Here is a 17,201-nt window from a genome sequence, read left to right as displayed (position 1 = left end):
TTAAAAGTAAAATAAATGCAACTGGATAGGATTTTAATTCAAATTCAAATTAGATCCGACCTATAAATTCTGATCCCATTCCAACCCAAATCCAGTTCGAGTGCACATCTGGACCCTATCTTAAGGTTCTAAATCTGGTATGAATATATCAGATTTGGATCGAGTAACTAAACTATATCCAGGAGTATGCAGGTATCTTTGATAAACGTGTTCGTGTCGGTTCAGTGTCGTGTCTTTTGAATTATACGACACGAGACACGCACGCGAGTGAAGTCCCACACGTTTTATTTAAAAAAAAAAAATTAAACCGGGAAAAATAAAGTCGCCCGGACGACTTTGTTTTTACTCTGTAGTCTGTACCACAGGTTTACTGATTTTCGTAAGAGAATGGGGAAAATGGGGAGAAAATTAAGGGGGAGGACGGAACTTCGCTACGGCGTCGGTGGTGATCGATCTGTTAGGTTTTGGCACGCAGAAGATTAGGGTTTCTTTTTGCTCTCTCTCTCTCTCTGATGGGGAATTGTTGGGAGAAACCGACGATGGAGGAGAATTCCGTGCAGGATAGCGTTCAATCTTCTGGTAATTGTTTTTCTTATTATGATTCTTCTGGCCTTCGTGTTCTCTGTGCTTCTCTCTCTCTCTCGATCTTCTTTTGGTTTGGTTAGTTGTGATTGTTTTTTTTGAAAGAAAGTTGTGATTGTTGTTCAGCGGTGTGTGAGATTTTTTCTTCGTCTATGGTTATGTGGATTTTTCTGCTTTCATTCGGGGTGTATATCTCTTTGTTCTGCTTTCGTTCGGGTCTTTTTTAGTTCCTGATCGCCGTCGTCATAATCATATGATGATCGTCCTTCTTTATCGGCTATCCTTTTGTGTTTCTTTTTCTCGTGTTTTGAAGCGTGAAGTTTGTTGATAAAGAGGGAAAATTAATGAATGATTACAAAACCAGGTAGGAAATGGATTGATAAATTCTAATTGTTTCTTTACTGTTTATCTTTTGCTTTTGCATTCATCGGATTAAAGCAAGAGATCATGAATTAGGGCATCTATTAACTATGCAAATAAGAAATCCCTCGGGTTATGCTAAAAAAAAGCCTCGGATTTTTCTATGAAACAAGAAAAAAACATTCTGGAAACTTATGAATACATGATCTTGAGTAGGACTGATGCTAAAGATAAAACTCTTCTGATTATCACATGTCATCCTTTTGCTCCTTATCAACGTTATCATCATTGTCGTCATCATCATTGCCATTATCTTGATCTCTGTTGATTAAGGTGAGAACCTTTTGTATATGCACCATTGCAATAGTGCCAATTTTCGAAAGACATTGTCAATCTCTCTCTCTCCAGGCAACTTTATGAATATGTCAATTTGTTTTTTGTTTTATGAAAAGCCAGTGAATTGTACTTTGTATGTTTTAGTGGTTTATGTGAAGATATTATAGTGTGCATTTCTTAGTTTCGGGCTTAGGCTATAAAATATTTCTATAACAAAAAACTTTTTCTGCAGGGCTTCCAAGGTCAGGCAGTACTGAAGTGAAGTCTTCTGCTACCTCTACCCAAACGTTATCGTCTCTTAGTGACAGCACTTCGTCCACTAACATTTCAGAAGGACAGATACTCCATTCAAACAATTTGAGGGTTTTCAGTTATAATGAGCTGAGAACCGCGACTAGAAACTTCCGTCCTGATAGTCTTCTTGGAGAGGGCGGTTTTGGGTGTGTATTCAAAGGATGGATAGAAAAACATGGACTGATTGCTGCCAAGCCTGGATCGGGCATGGTAGTGGCTGTAAAGAAGATGAGCAATGAGGGACTGCAAGGGCATAAAGAATGGTTGGTAAGAAACTAGTTTAGAATTTTGAGTACCAGTTATAGGCATCTGGCATCCTGTTGTGTTGGTTGATAGCCTAAGGATGTCCCTTCTTTATATTTTTCTGATAAGGTATCCAAGTGTGAAGAAAGCAACTTCATGGAACTCCTGTAACTTTTGCTTCACATTTGGATAGGCTGAAGTTAATTATTTGGGTCAACTTCACCATCCAAATCTGGTAAAGCTGTTGGGTTATTGCTTTGAAGATGATCACTACCTACTGGTCTATGAGTACATGGCAAAAGGCAGCCTGGAAAACCATCTTTTCAGAAGTGAGTGCATTGGCTTATTCTACCTGCCTTATGCTTGGGATAACTAATTTTATGTGGTTTTGAGCTCTTTTCTTGTTTTCAAAGGCGTTAAATGCTGTGGGTTTTTTCTCTCTGTGAAACCAAAACTCAGTGAGAACTACTGGCTGGTTCTGTCACTACACTTTTATCATGCTCTTCATGTGCTTCCTTATTTGATTTTAGCTGCTCATGAGTTATAAAATAATCATGATCATGAAAAACCTGACCTAGATCATGCTTATGCTTTTGATCAAGATTTTTTAGCAACCTGCAAAATTTTGTTATTATCTTTAGTTGTTAGTTTGTTACAGGTCCTGCCACACCCTGCCTATGCATTCTTCTGATTTGTTTAGCTTTTTCTTTCTTAAATTTCTTACAGAAAATTAATGTTAATTTTTATCTAGATTAAGCTGTTAGGCAATGTCAGTTTGATGGTTATTTCTGTGAGAAATCAGATGTGGGAGTCACCTTACTATCGTAGCAAGAGATATAGAGAGAGGTAAGAGGGAAGAGAGAAAAAAAAAATGTTGGGCGGCAATGGGATCTTCTCCCCTTTCCATTGATATTTATATGCTGTACAAGTGGTACAATACAGTACAGTGGTACAATACAGTACAGTATGCTGTACAAGTGGTACAATACAGTACATGAAATATATCCATTTACATATACATATTTAACAGCCTCCCTCAAGTTGAGGATGATCTTCAATCATGCTCAACTTGCCCTTAAGTAACCAAAATTGATGACTAACCAATCCTTTGGTGAAGATGTCTGCCACTTGGTCTTCTGATCTGACATACGAAGCCTCAATTTCTTCTGTTTCAATCTTTTGTCTAACAAAATGCTGATCAATCTCAATGTGCTTCGTGCGACAATGATGAATAGGGTTAAAAGAAATATTAATGGCACTTTGATTATCACATAAAAGCAGAGAGGAAGAGATGGGTTCATTCAACTCTTGAAGAAGATGCCGTACCCAAGTGACATCAGCTGTCCCTGCTGCCATTACCCTGTACTCTGCCTCAGTGCTGGATTTAGCAATGGCCTTTTGTTTCTTACTACTCCAAGTGACAATATTTGGGCCAATGAAAACACAATATCCTGAAACCGACCTACGCTCATCAGGGTCCCCACCCCAATCTGCATCACAATATATAAGTAAACGGTGTCCTGTAGTGAAGCTTTCATCTTTGTGATAGAGCAATCCATCTCCAATAGTCCCTTTCAGATATCTGAGAATACGCTTAATACATTCCATATGACAATCAGTGGGAGCATGCATAAACTGAGATGCTTGATTTACAACATAAGCAATGTCAGGTCTTGTAAATGTAAGATATTGCAACATACCAACAATGCGGCGATATAAAGTGGAATCATGATATAATTGGCCTTCTTTTGCACTAAACTTATGATTTAAGACAGATGGGGTGCTGAGAGGTTTACAATTAATCATACCAGTGGTGTGAAGAATGTCAAGAGTATACTTGTGTTGACTTAGAGTGAGTCGATCATCTTGCCTATCGACTTCAACTCCCAAGAAGTATCGCAATGGGCCTAAGTCCTTCATCTTAAATTTGGCCATGAGTAAAGACTTGACCAAGGCAATATGTGCATCATCACTCCCAGTGATAATGATGTCATCAACATATATAAGAACCCAAGTAGTAACATGATCATTCTTATACATAAATAAAGAATGATCAAGTATACTCTTAGAAAAGCCATGCTGCTGAATTTCCATGGAGAAACTCTCAAACCAAGACCGAGATGCCTGTTTTAAACCATAAAGAGACCTTCTCAATTTACAAACCCATGTAGCCGCATCATGTTCACTATATCCAGGAGGTTGCTCCATATACACCTCTTCCTTCAAGTCCCCATGTAGGAACGCATTCTTGACATCCAACTGGCTAAGAGACCAACCATGCTGAAGTGCCAAAGTGAGGATCACACGAATGGTGCCAATTTTGACAACAGGGCTAAAAGTTTCCTCATAATCTTGCCCATATTGTTGTGTGAATCCGCGTGCAACAAGGCGAGCTTTATATCTTTCAATGCTACCATCTGGTTTACGCTTGATCTTGTAAACCCATTTAGAACCAACAACATTTCTATCAACAGGTCGAGGAACAATATCCCATGTATGACATTCATGAAGTGCTGCCATTTCTTCGTTCATATCTTCAACCCAAGCTCGAGAATGGGCTGCCTGATGGAAAGTAGACGGCTCTTTCTCTTTGGCCACATTGGTTAGAAACAACTGAAAGTCAAGAGAAAAATTGTTGTAACTAACCCAACGATGGATAGGATGCCTTTCACGTGTGGATCGTCGAAGAGGGGGAGCCTCGTGAGATGGAGTTGGAGGGGCTCCTCGACGAGCATAAACCAAACCTGAAAACCGTGAAGGTGCATCCTGGATGATGGAGTTGTCTGCTTCAAACTGAATTGGTTCATCAACAACAGGATCTCTGATAGAGTCATATAGCAAAGTATCACAAAGCCATGGATCATAAGTAGTTTGCTCATATACCTGAGAAGTATCACAAGTGCTGAAATGGTCATCATCAAAAACAACATTTCTAGACACCTTAATCTTACCCAAAATAGGATCATAACATCTATATCCTTTATACCCATCGGCATATCCCAGAAATTTGCACTGAACTGCTCTGTCCTGAAACTTGTTACGTAAAGAATGATCCACATGGGCATAACAAATGCATCCGAAAGCATGCAAATCATCATAAGAAGGGTGAGAACCGTGAAGCAAATAATAAGGAGACTGATCTCCTAATAATTCCATAGGCAACCTGTTAATGATATGCACTGCAGTGTGAAAGGCCTCAGTCCAAAGAGAAAGAAATATCAATATTGTGCATCATACTTAACGCGGTTTCAACAATATGCCGATGCTTACGTTCTGCTACTCCATTCTGTTGTGGAGTGTAAGGACAAGAGGAGTTACGTGTGATGCCATGGTCCTTTAAATATTCACTAAAATCATGAGATATGTATTCTCCACCACCATCACACTGGAAATAAGTGATATTTGAATTGAAAAGGTTCTGAACAAGAGCATGGAATTGTTTGAAAAGTTTGAACACTTCAGATTTAGATTTCATAAAGTAAATCCAAGTGTAACGAGTGAAAGAGTCAAGAAATAACACATAATAACGAGAGCCAGATAGAGATGAAACAGGAGCTGGGCCCCAAACATCAGAGTGAATAATTTCAAATGGCTTGGAAGCTCTTTTATTGATACTTTGAAAGGGAAGTACATGACTCTTGCAGACATTACAACTAGGACACTTATGATCTAATTTGACTTTGGGAATAAAACCCTGAGAAGACAATTTGTCAAGGAACCCTTGACTACAATGACCTAACCGACGATGCCAAGAAACTGGCTTATTACATTGCATAACAGAAGAAGACTGACTCAAATAAGCAGGAAAAGATGGAGTCACGGTAGATGACGTCTTCAAAGTCCCGGGGGCTGCTTCGAAGACGTACATGTTTCCGCGTCGTTCACCCTTAGCGAGCATCTTCTTGGTTCGAAGGTCCTTAAGACAAACAGAAGACGAAGTAAATTCCATGGATGAATTTGTTTCATCAACCAATTTAGAAACAGATAAAATGTTTTTCTCTATGGCAGGAGTGAGTAAGACATTTTTCAATGGTAGTGTAGATTGTGACAAAGAGAGAGATGCATTTCCAGTATGAGAAATAGGGTGGTGGGAACCATCTCCCGTGACAATAGTGCCAGTGCCAATATAAGGAACCATGTTGGAAAGTTTACCTGCATCAGAAGTAACATGTGCGGCTGCTCCAGAATCAATATACCAAACTCCATCATCATTCTGACGCAAATTCATGTTGTTAAATGCAGTCATCAGAATTTGTTGCACATCATGTGGCAACCCTGCACTCTGTCCCTGATCAGTACCCTGATGTGCTCGAAAATTTCCCTGCGGCTGTCCCTGAAACTGTCTAACATTCATCTGTCCAGCTCTTGGTCCTGGCCTCCCTGCCTTGTTGCGATTCTGTGGGTTGTGCCAATAATCTGCTTTCACATGGCCACACTTGTTGCAATGGAAGCAAGTAGGGACACGGGTACCTCTAGTGGCAAGTGGAGCAGTAGGAGTAGGAAGGAGTCCTCCACGGCCCATATGAGCAGCAGGTGGACGAAATGAGGTAGACCCAGATGTAAACATGACAGGATGAGGATCATCAATAAGATGATCTTGAGTCAAACTAACTTCATACTGTAGGAGTTTGGCCTGTAAATCCTCAAAACATGGAAGTGTAGAGGCAACCTGTAATGCAGTGCAACACATACGATATTGGGGCCCAAGGCTTCCCAATACCTGCTGAACAACATCTCTGTCAGAAACAGGATATCCAATAGCGGCCAACTGATCAATGATAATTTTGATATCCCCTAGAAATTCAGTAATGGTCTTAGTTCCCTTTCGCATAGATTGGAACTGCCATTTCAGTTGAAGTGCACGTGATTCAGAAACCTGTGAATAAGAGTGAGCAAGATGTCTCCATAGTTCTGCAGCAGTAAAATGGTCAGAGATAGTTTGTAATATACGATCAGATAACGTGGCAGTCAAATAGGCAACCACAGATTGGTCCTTCTGAAACCAAACATCATACGCAGGATTTGGAATAGCAATGCAACTCACCTTCCCATCATTACCAGTTAGAATCCATAAGGAAGAAGATCAAGGATGAATCAAACAGCACGACAAAAATTCGTAGGTTGTACGGACAGAACCGTACGGACATAAATTTTTGAGTTTTGGAAATCACGATTTTTCAGTTAATCGTGCAGAATGTACGATTTATCAACTATATTGCAAGAAATAGATAAGAAATCACAAGAAGTTTGAGAAAAGAGGCACTTTTGAGAAATGAGGGTTCCCAAATTTGGGGAAAACAGAAATTAAGGTTGATAAAATTGGGGATAACAGAATATGTAAGAAGGAAAAGATGCACGATATGAGGAAATGAAGAAACGACGTCGAAATATAGTGATTCAACGGAGAAACAACAGAGAAAAGATGGAAAAAACACTTTCCTTGAGAACGCCCAAAAACGCACGTCAAGGTCCTTAGGGGCCTTCCAGATGATCGTGATTACCACGCCCTTGGCTCTGATACCATGTGAGAAATCAGATGTGGGAGTCACCTTACTATCGTAGCAAGAGATATAGAGAGAGGTAAGAGGGAAGAGAGAAAAAAAAATGTTGGGCGGCAATGGGATCTTCTCCCCTTTCCATTGATATTTATATGCTGTACAAGTGGTACAATACAGTACAGTGGTACAATACAGTACAGTATGCTGTACAAGTGGTACAATACAGTACAGTGGTACAATACAGTACATGAAATATATCCATTTACATATACATATTTAACAATTTCCATACTCTAGGATTTATTTTTGTAGGATATGTCAAATCTCACAGCCAGTTGCTACTGACACCAATCTCTTTTTTTTATTTAGTCTTGGGATTAACACTAAGAGGGTAAATGTAAAGCCTTACTAACAGCTGAGTTATTCTTAGGGCTTATATGCAAGATAATTTTACTAACTCCCTGTTTGGATCGCTTCATAAGTTGCTCCTTGTCATTTATGGTTATTTTAAATAGCAAGTTTTGGTGTTTGGATATTTTACTTTTATTTTTTAATGACTTCTTTTATAAATTTCACCCTTTTTTTTAAAAGTAGGGGGCGACCTTTTTTTTTTACAACTAATTTTCTTCCATTCCACCCCCATCATCCTCATTTACCACCACTTCTCTACCATTACTATCATCACCACCTTTACCACCATTACTATTATCACCATTGCCACCACCGTCATCGCCATTACCACCATCACCATTACCACCATCACCATTGCCATCACCAATATTACCATCACCACCACCACCCTTATCACCATTGGCACGACCTTCATCCACCATTACCACCACCATCATCATCATCATCACCACCACTACTACCACTACCACCATTGTCATCATCACCGTTACCGCCACCACCATCATCCTCCACTGCCATGAGGTCCAGGACCACCACCATCTACTGTCACCATCATCATCATTACCCACTAATCTTCTTTTTTTCTTCATTACAATTTAAACAGCTGGTGATCCAAAGATTCACTTAATTAAAAGTAAAGGTAAGATTCTACTTTATAAAATGTGCTTAAATTTATATATGTACTCAATAAATAAAAATAGATCCAAACAAGGCCTAAGAGATTGGATTTTATTACTTGTTTATTATCTAAATATTGATCATTTTTCTTGCAGGAGTGAGCAGGCATCAACCACTCCAATGGGTGATAAGAATGAAAATAGCTGTTGGAGCTGCTAAAGGTCTTGCTTTTCTGCACAATGCTGAGAATCCAATAATATATCGTGATTTTAAGGCATCTAATATCTTGCTTGACTCGGTATGTCCCTTTCATATGCTTGATGATGGTTCTTGAGTACTTAGTGTTACTTGTTTTCTTTAGTGATTTATCTTTATATTAGCAGTTGTTTTCAAGTTCCCTTTACAAGAAGCAAACGGAAAAAAACTGATTATTGTGCTTTTACCTTTCACATGTTTTATACTGATTGCACATTTATTGTTGGTGTATACAAATTTGTTCATGTATATCATGTCTGGCAGTTTAACATTACGTATTTGTTTTGGTGATATAATAGTTTTATTTCAATGGATAGTGAATCTTTTGATTATGCAACCTAGTGTGCAAATTTCACATTCTTTTCATTGAACTTCATGTCATGAAAATTCACACTTGGAAATTGGCTTTTAACTCAGAGTATTAGGGTATTAATCAAATTTCTTGCTCACAGTTTGCGTTGACTTTGCATCTAAGAGTTGAGTTCACATGCTGACTCATACTTGACCAAGTTGCACGAGACTTGGACAAGCATCATCTTCTTGAGTTTGATCATAATGTCTCAAGACTTTAATCTTCATTCAAACTTGTGTTGTTGATGTCACGTGTTAAAATATATGGTTATCATATATATATATATATATGTGTGTGTGTGTGTGTGTTTATATATAGCTTATGTCTTTTGTAATGCCCACTAGGGGCAATTTAGTCTTTTTGTTCTCATATAAATAGTCATGTCTACTAGGGACATTTTTGACTTGTTTTTCTTTTTTTCCTTTTTTTTCCATATGACCATTGGGGAGCTGCCAACGACTCTTTGGGAGCCATCCTTGGTCCTCATGGGTTGTATAAATAGGGGCCTTTGCCCCCTTCATTTTTAATTCTTCTAAAAGCATTTCAATACATTATTTTTATATTTTAAGTTATCTCTCTCTCACATTGTGTGTGTTTGGTGCCTAGCCCTTTGTGGCTTATTATATTTTGCTCATTAGTGGCTTCTTGTTTAAGTGCTGCTGTATTCTTTGTAGTCACTTTGAGACATTGTTCTTTGCACTAGTGTTTCATTACATGGTATCAGAGCCCCTAAGTATTTGAGCCATAGTCACAAATATCAATATCGGCTATATCATGGTGAGGCTATTTCTCACGATATTATTGGTTTGGTGATAAATCTCGAGAATATCGAGAAAATTTCGGGTCTTAAAAAATAAAAAATAACATAAGTAAAAAATTTTCATGTTTAGACATAAAAGAGCATAAATAATAAAAGAAATAAGTAAAATATGTAAAATAATTAAGAAAAACATATTTAAAATGTAAAACTAATTGATAATATCACGATATATATAAATTTTTGATATTTTGAAAATATCATGATATTTTACCTTTAATGTCATTTTTTCATCATATCCCGATAATATCACGATATTTTCAAAATATCGCCGATATCTGTGACTATGTTTTGAACACTCTTGAGACTCTCGTATTGTTTTTTGTGTGTTTGTGTTCTGCACACTTATTCTTGTCCTCCCTTCTTCCTTTTTTTCATAATGGTCGATAAAAATGCAAAGATTGATCTCTTATTCAAATTGAATGGGACTAATTATTAGAATGTGGGTGGATGCTATGGAAAACAACCTCAAAGGTAAGAAACTTTGGGGATATGTATGTGGCACAGTTCCGAAACCTCAACTAAAGCTCACCAAAAAGGAAGAAAATGAAGAAAAAACCTTTAATGATAAAGAAAAGGCCAAGGTCATTCAAGAATATCAATCTAAAGTTGAAGATTGAGAAAGTGAGCATTTCAAAATATTAGCATGGTTCATGAATAATGTGGATCTCAAAATTTATGCTAATATAGCCAAATTTAAGAAGGTAAATGAAGCATGGCCTTTCATGAAATGTATGCATACTCAAAGAGACCTTACTAGGCATTTCTTTTTGCAAGAAAAAGTGAGAGAAACCAAGAAAGGAGATATGAGTATTAGAGATTCTTATAGCACTTTATCCCCTTTATGGGATAAACTTGCTCTCCTTGAACCTCGTTGGGAAGGAAGTGTTATTGCCATGAGACAAGTGCAAATGGAGAAAGAAATATTTTTTCAATTCATTTATGGGCTTCAACCCGAATTTTGGCAAGAGGATCTCTACTTCATAGGTCATCAACTCCTCTTAGTAAAATTCTAGGCGATCTATGCCAAGAAGAAACTCTCTTGGTTCTAAGAAAGGATGTTGATGAAGTTCATGCAGTATCCAAATTGGAGAATAATATGAGGACATACAAACCTCCTCACTTTTGAAAAAACAACTATAACAACAATGGTGGAGAATGAGAGATTGTGTGTCATTTTTGTAATTAACTGTGTCACCTTAGACCCGATTGTCCCAAGCTTAAAAGAAAGTGGCTTCTGTTGTAGATAACCCAAGCAATTCAAATGAAGAACCAAAAGGGATAGAGACATCAAAGACTCCATTGCTCATCTTACAAAAGTATTTGAACAATTTATAAGAAATGACTCTTCTACACCTTCTACTTTTGGTGTCATGGTTTCATCAACTCTCGGTATGTCTTCTTGGATTCTTGATTCAGGTGCTTCCTTTCATATGACATCAAATGAACCAAACACTAACTCTTTTAAATTTTTTGTTTCTACAACCGATAGTACATCCTTAGATATTGAAAGAATAGCAAATCTTGAAAAGACTTTGAGCAATGATAAAGAATTTTATGTTAAAAAAATTAGAAGTATTTCAAAACTTAAATCTTTTTTCGATTTCTCAAATATCCAATTTCGGTTATAGTGTTTATTTTTCATCTTCAAATTGCTATGTGCAAGGTCTCCAGTCCGAGAAGTGGATTGGGCAAGGCTATAGAAAAGAAGACTATATTATATGGATTTTTTGTCATTACCATCTGAATCCTTTTGCAATCATGTTCAAACTAAGGATGTTGTCACTTGGCACAAAAGGCTTGGTCATCCTAGTCTCTCTAAGTTTTATCTTTTTCTTTTTCTTTTAAGAAATTTTGTAATGAAAAAGAATTTCATGCAATGATTGTATTCTTGAAAAAATGCATTCTCTTCCTTTTCAACATAACAAATTCATTTTGAAAAGTCCTTTTGAGCTAGTGCATTCGGATGTATGGGGACCAACACTCGTTATGTCTAAAAGAGAATATTCATATTATGTTGTTTTTATTTATGATTTCACTATATACACTTGGGTTGACTTTCTTAAAAACAGATCTGATGTTTTTTCTATTTTTAAAGAATTTCATATCCTTATTCAAAATTAATTTCAAAATAATATAGTTATCTTTAGATTCGATTCCGGAGGAGAATACATGTCAAATGAGTTTCAAAATTATCTTAAACAAAATGACATTATTCATCAAAGATCTTGTTCCAAAACTCTCCAACAAAATGGCCTTGCCGAAAGAAAGCATAAGCATCTTATTGAAACCATAAGAACTCTTCTCATTTCTAAAATTGTTCCAAAGAATTTTTAGGCCGAAGTCGCTCTTTTCGCAATATATCTTGTAAACAGGATGCCATCCTCATCTTTAAAAAATGTTTCTCCCTTTAAAAACTTATTCAAAATATCTCCGGATTTCAAAAGATTAAGAATTTTTTGTTGCAAATGTTTTGTTCTTTTTCAAGGAAAAGTCAAACTCTCATCGAAAGCTTTTGAATGTGTTTTTATTGGCTATGGTGAAAATAAAAAAGGATATAGGTGTTATGATGTTAAAAATAACAAACTTTATACTTCAAGAAATGTGACTTTTTTTGAAACCAAAATGGATTTGAACATTAAAAACCCAAGAAAGATGTTGCTTATTCCTTTTTATTTGACTTATTACCTAAAAATGACTCTAAAATTTTAATGATACAATTTGTGATGATGAAATTGTTTACGATAAACAATTCTCATCAAAGAAATGATTATCCTAATGATATTTATGTGTATATTCGACGTGAGGGAAATGAGAGCATCAAAATGCTTTTGACATATATTCACAAAATCTTTCTTTAGATGACCAAATAGAGGAATCCCTACCTAGACGATCCTCTAGAAGTATTAAACCTCTTAAAAATTGTTATATGATTCATTTTCCCCAATTTATAGAGCTTATCTAATGATGATCCATTTCCATCATGAGCCTTTAAACTTTAAAGAAGCTAAGCAACATTCACATTGGGTAGATGCAGTGAAACTAGAATTAGAAGCACTCAACATTGGGTAGATGCAGTGATATTTATGTGTATATTCGACATAAGGGAAATGAGAGCATCAAAATGCTTTTGACATATATTCACAAAATCTTTCTTTAGATGACCAAATAGAGGAATCCCTACCTAGACGATCCTCTAGAAGTATTAAACCTCTTAAAAATTGTTATATGATTCATTTTCCCCAATTTATAGAGCTTATCTAATGATGATCCATTTCCATCATGAGCCTTCAAACTTTAAAGAAGCTAAGCAACATTCACATTGGGTAGATGCAGTGAAACTAGAATTAGAAGCACTCAACAAAGCTAACATTTAGAAAACTGTAAATCTAAAAGTGATGGGTCATTGAAAAAATATAAATCTAGGTTAGTTGGTAAGGGGTATGCACAAGAATATGACATTGATTATGAGGAAACTTTTGCTCAGGTTGCTAGGATGACTAGTGTAAAGACTTTAATAGCCTTAACATCTATCAAACAATGGTCTATCTACCAATTAGATGTCAAAAATGCTTTTTAAATGAGGATCTTTATGAAAAGTCTATATGGATCCCTCGTCGGGTCTTGAGATAGAGAAAAAAAAAATCCTTAAGCTTAATAAAGCTCTTTATGGTCTTAAACAAGCTCCAAAAGCTTGGTATGACCACTTTAGCAAAATTGTTCTTGATAGTGGATTTACTTGTTATACTGATACTGCTATTTTTGTTATTGTATGTTGATAATATGATCATCACTTGGAATTATAAAAGGGGAATTGAATCTATTAAAAATGTTTTTAAAAATAATTTTGATACGTCTGACCTTAAATTTCTAAAGTATTTTTAGGAAAAACACATCTGCAGGGTTGGATTCACACAATAAAAAGTGCCAAAAAATACCTCATTCACACTCGGTAAACATATTCTAGTGACTTGTAAGTAAATAATATATTGATTGAGCATTATTACTGTCTCTAAAATTTGATTTCTTGGTTCACCGGCGCCTCTTTGCTTAATTTATCTGAAACCAAATGCAGAAAACGATGAGGGTGCCACTTAGCATGGGAAAGGCGAGCATTATACAGTGAATATAAAAAGGAACATCCCCTCCCAATGGAAGTCACTTTCCCTTGAAAGGGAGGCCCATGAGGAAAAGTGATTCTCTAGTGTAAACCCATTTTGATAGAAAACTTTTTTTATTATTTTTGGCATTTATTATGTAGACTCCACAACATATTTCTCATGAAAATGTTTGTTGCACCCTCTTTAAGACAGACGGTCTCTTTCATGGGAAAGGGCATGAAAGTTGCATATTCTCCTAGAAGATGTGTTTTTTCTCAAATGAAGCTTGCATTAGATATTACTGGATTAACTAACGAAAAGAAATTTGGAGATTCTAAAAGTTATAAATGCTAAGATGAAGGCAATGATGGAACTTCTTTAGAAAACCGCACTTCTTATCGTCAATTGATTGGATCTCTAACATATTTATCTATTACCAGGCCAGGCATTGCTCGTACTGTTCACAATGCAAGTCAATTTCAAAATGCTCTTACTACTATTCACATGGCTGTTGTTGTGCGAATTATTAGATATCTTAAGGAAACAATAACAAAAGACTTCTTATCTTCTTTTTCATATGCAAATTTAATTGCTTATATTGACTCTGATTGGGGTGGTAACCCCAATGATCGTATTTCTACCACAGGTTATTGTATTTTTCTTGGAGAATCATTAATTTCTTAGAGATGCAAGAAACAACAAAATGTTTCACTATCTTTCACAGAAGCTGAGTATAGGGTGATGATCACAACTACAACTGAACTTGTCTGGTTAAGAAGGCTAAAAAATATAGGAATCATCATATCTATTCCTTTGAAACTATGTTGCGAAAACAAAAGTGCAATCTATATTGCCAACAATCATACCTTTCTTGGACGAACAAAGAACATCGAGATAAACTGCCATTATGTTCGAGATGAATTTTTGCGAGGCACTATTTAACTACCATATGTCACTTCAGAGTATCAGCTTGTAGATTTTTTTACCAAAGCTTTGTCATTTCCTCGGTTTTCCTTTTAAGCAAGCTTTCAGTGATCTCACCATCAGTTTGAGGGAGACTGTTAAAATATATGGTTATATATATATATATGTGTGTGTGTGTGTTTATATAAAAGGGTCCATCCCCTAAGAGTCATTGGGACCCTCTCCAACGGTCATAAATATGACTGTTGGAGAGCTCCCAACGACTCTTTGGGAGCCCTCCTTGGTCCGCATGAGTTGTATAAATAAGGGCCTTTGCCCCATTCATTCTTAATTCTTCTAAAAGCATTTCAATACATTATTTTTAAAAAGATGTCATTCACGATTGGGTTTGGATCTCAGGATCCAGACCCAACTCGGTTTTATTTTAACACATGTTCATTAATGGCATGATGTAATTTTATGTTATTGTGTAATGGGTATTTTTGTACCCTAATAGTTGTATCACCATATATTTAATGCAAAGCCAATACCGCGGACCCTAATTGGGTTTTCTGCAGCCACCGATGCCTCTCTCCCTCTCTACTCCTCTTCCTCTTGTGATTGACAGTGGAATACCATTTTCTAACATGGTATCAGAGCTTGAGATCCTTCCTTGAAGATCATGTTCTCCTATGAGCATTCAGTCCAGCCTCTTTGTCCTCTTTTAATGTATTTTTCTCTATGTTCATATTGTTTCTTCTTTTCCTTCATAATCCAAAATATTTGATTTATTCTTCTCCTCTTGTTTCTTCTCTCACTGTTCTTTCTTTCATACTGCTGCATCTGATTTCACCCATACAATAATCTTGCCCAATCACATAATATCAGAGTTCATGTTTGCGTGATTTCAAAGATTGAAATCACGTCAAACTTGTTCTTTTCAATCTTCCATATTGACGTCAGAACAGAATCTGACCTGAATACGATCTCTGTTCTGCCTTGATTGATTAATATCATTCTATCTTCCTCTCTACTTTGGAATTTCCCCTTTTTAGAAAGAAAACATGTTAAGGAAAGCACATTATTTTCATATTAACGTGTTTTCTTACTGATTGAATACTTATTTTTCTTTAGAGCAGGTTATTATTATTTAAAAAAAGAAGGAAAAGGCAGCCGAGTTCTCTGAAATTCAATTATCTGTTCTAAATTTTATTTTGTTTGCTCTAAAGTGACTTCTCTTTACGGTCTCTTAATCCTCCTTGTTTTTCGCTTCCCATTGACTATGGATTCATTTTCTTCTTCGCAATCTGGCCTTTCTTCCAACTTTCTCAGTCAGCTTGTGTCTGAGAAACTGAACAATTTCAATTTTCTAACCTGGAGGAGACAAGACATCCCATTCATAAGGAGTCAGGATCTTTCTGGACATCTGGATGACTCTGTTCCTGTTCCTCAAGAGTTCATATCACAAGAAGGCAAGAATGGGGAGAGTGACACTTCAATTACTTTCGTTAGAAATCCAGAGTATGTATCCTGGATGAAGCGAGATCAGGCTTTGATTGCCTACATCACTTTCACTCTGTCATAGAAGGTGCTTGTGGCAATTCCAGATGACTGCCCAGCTATGCAGTTATGGCATCGTCTTGTTCAGACATATTCTCAAGTTTCTTTGGCTAGAATTTTATTTTTAAAGAAAGAGTTTCAAATGATAAGGAAGGACTCCATGACTGTCATGGAGTACTTAAACAAAATGAAGACTATCACAGATCAGTTGGCCATCGTGGGTTGCGCGGTCAGTGACAAAGATATGGTGCAACAGACTTTGAGCGGGCTGGGGCCCGATTATCACATGCTGGTTACTTCTTTGCTGTGTTTGCCAGACTTACCTACATTGGAAGACCTTCGTGCTAAGCTCTTACAGTATGAGATGACCTTGAAGGGATTCTCCGAAGGTATTCACAACCCCATTGGAGCACACGATGTTCTTGCCACAGGAGTTACCTATGGTCGAGGACGTGACAGGTATGAATCTCGGGAAAGTGGAGGTCAAGAGAAGAATGGACAAGGAGCCCGTGGAATATTACCTACTCCCAGTATGTCTCCCAATCTGCAAAGGCAAAGGACAATACCTACATGCTTTTTTTGTAACAATAGGGGGCACATCAAAGCAAATTGCTGGTACAACCCGTAAAATAGAGGAAAACAATTGGAGACAAGAAAGAAAACAAATACATTGAAGAATACCGGAGAAGTCAAAGAGTTGTTATTATCTGCCTTGGCTAAATTGAATATCAAACAAAATGATCAAGGTACTTGGTATGTTGATTCTGGTGCAACCACTCATGTCACTGGTGATGCTGGTAAGCTTCTAAATCTTGTTTCTTGTGTTGGTAGAAATATTATTGTCACTGGAGATGGGTCTCATCACTATATTT

General features: G+C 36.7%; 1 protein-coding gene across 1 annotated transcript in view; it reads left to right on the top strand.

Moving 5' to 3' along the window:
* Positions 1-370: 370 nt before the first annotated feature.
* LOC149851484 (receptor-like cytoplasmic kinase 176) overlaps positions 371-17,201 on the top strand; it is a 36,216-nt gene continuing 19,385 nt past the window's right edge. The window contains exons 1-4 of the mRNA XM_090000917.1: positions 371-579; positions 1,511-1,839; positions 2,009-2,144; positions 8,498-8,640. Of these exons, the coding sequence (XP_089857043.1) occupies positions 513-579; positions 1,511-1,839; positions 2,009-2,144; positions 8,498-8,640 (675 nt within the window). The 5' untranslated portion in view covers positions 371-512. The remainder of the gene's footprint in view (positions 580-1,510; positions 1,840-2,008; positions 2,145-8,497; positions 8,641-17,201) is intronic.

Source organism: Nuphar pumila, chromosome 1 (genome assembly GCF_984573655.1).
Source record: "Nuphar pumila chromosome 1, dmNupPumi1.hap1.1, whole genome shotgun sequence".
NCBI lineage: Eukaryota > Viridiplantae > Streptophyta > Magnoliopsida > Nymphaeales > Nymphaeaceae > Nuphar > Nuphar pumila.
Note: the sequence above shows the minus strand (reverse complement) of the source record. Positions and strands in the feature narration are given on the sequence as shown.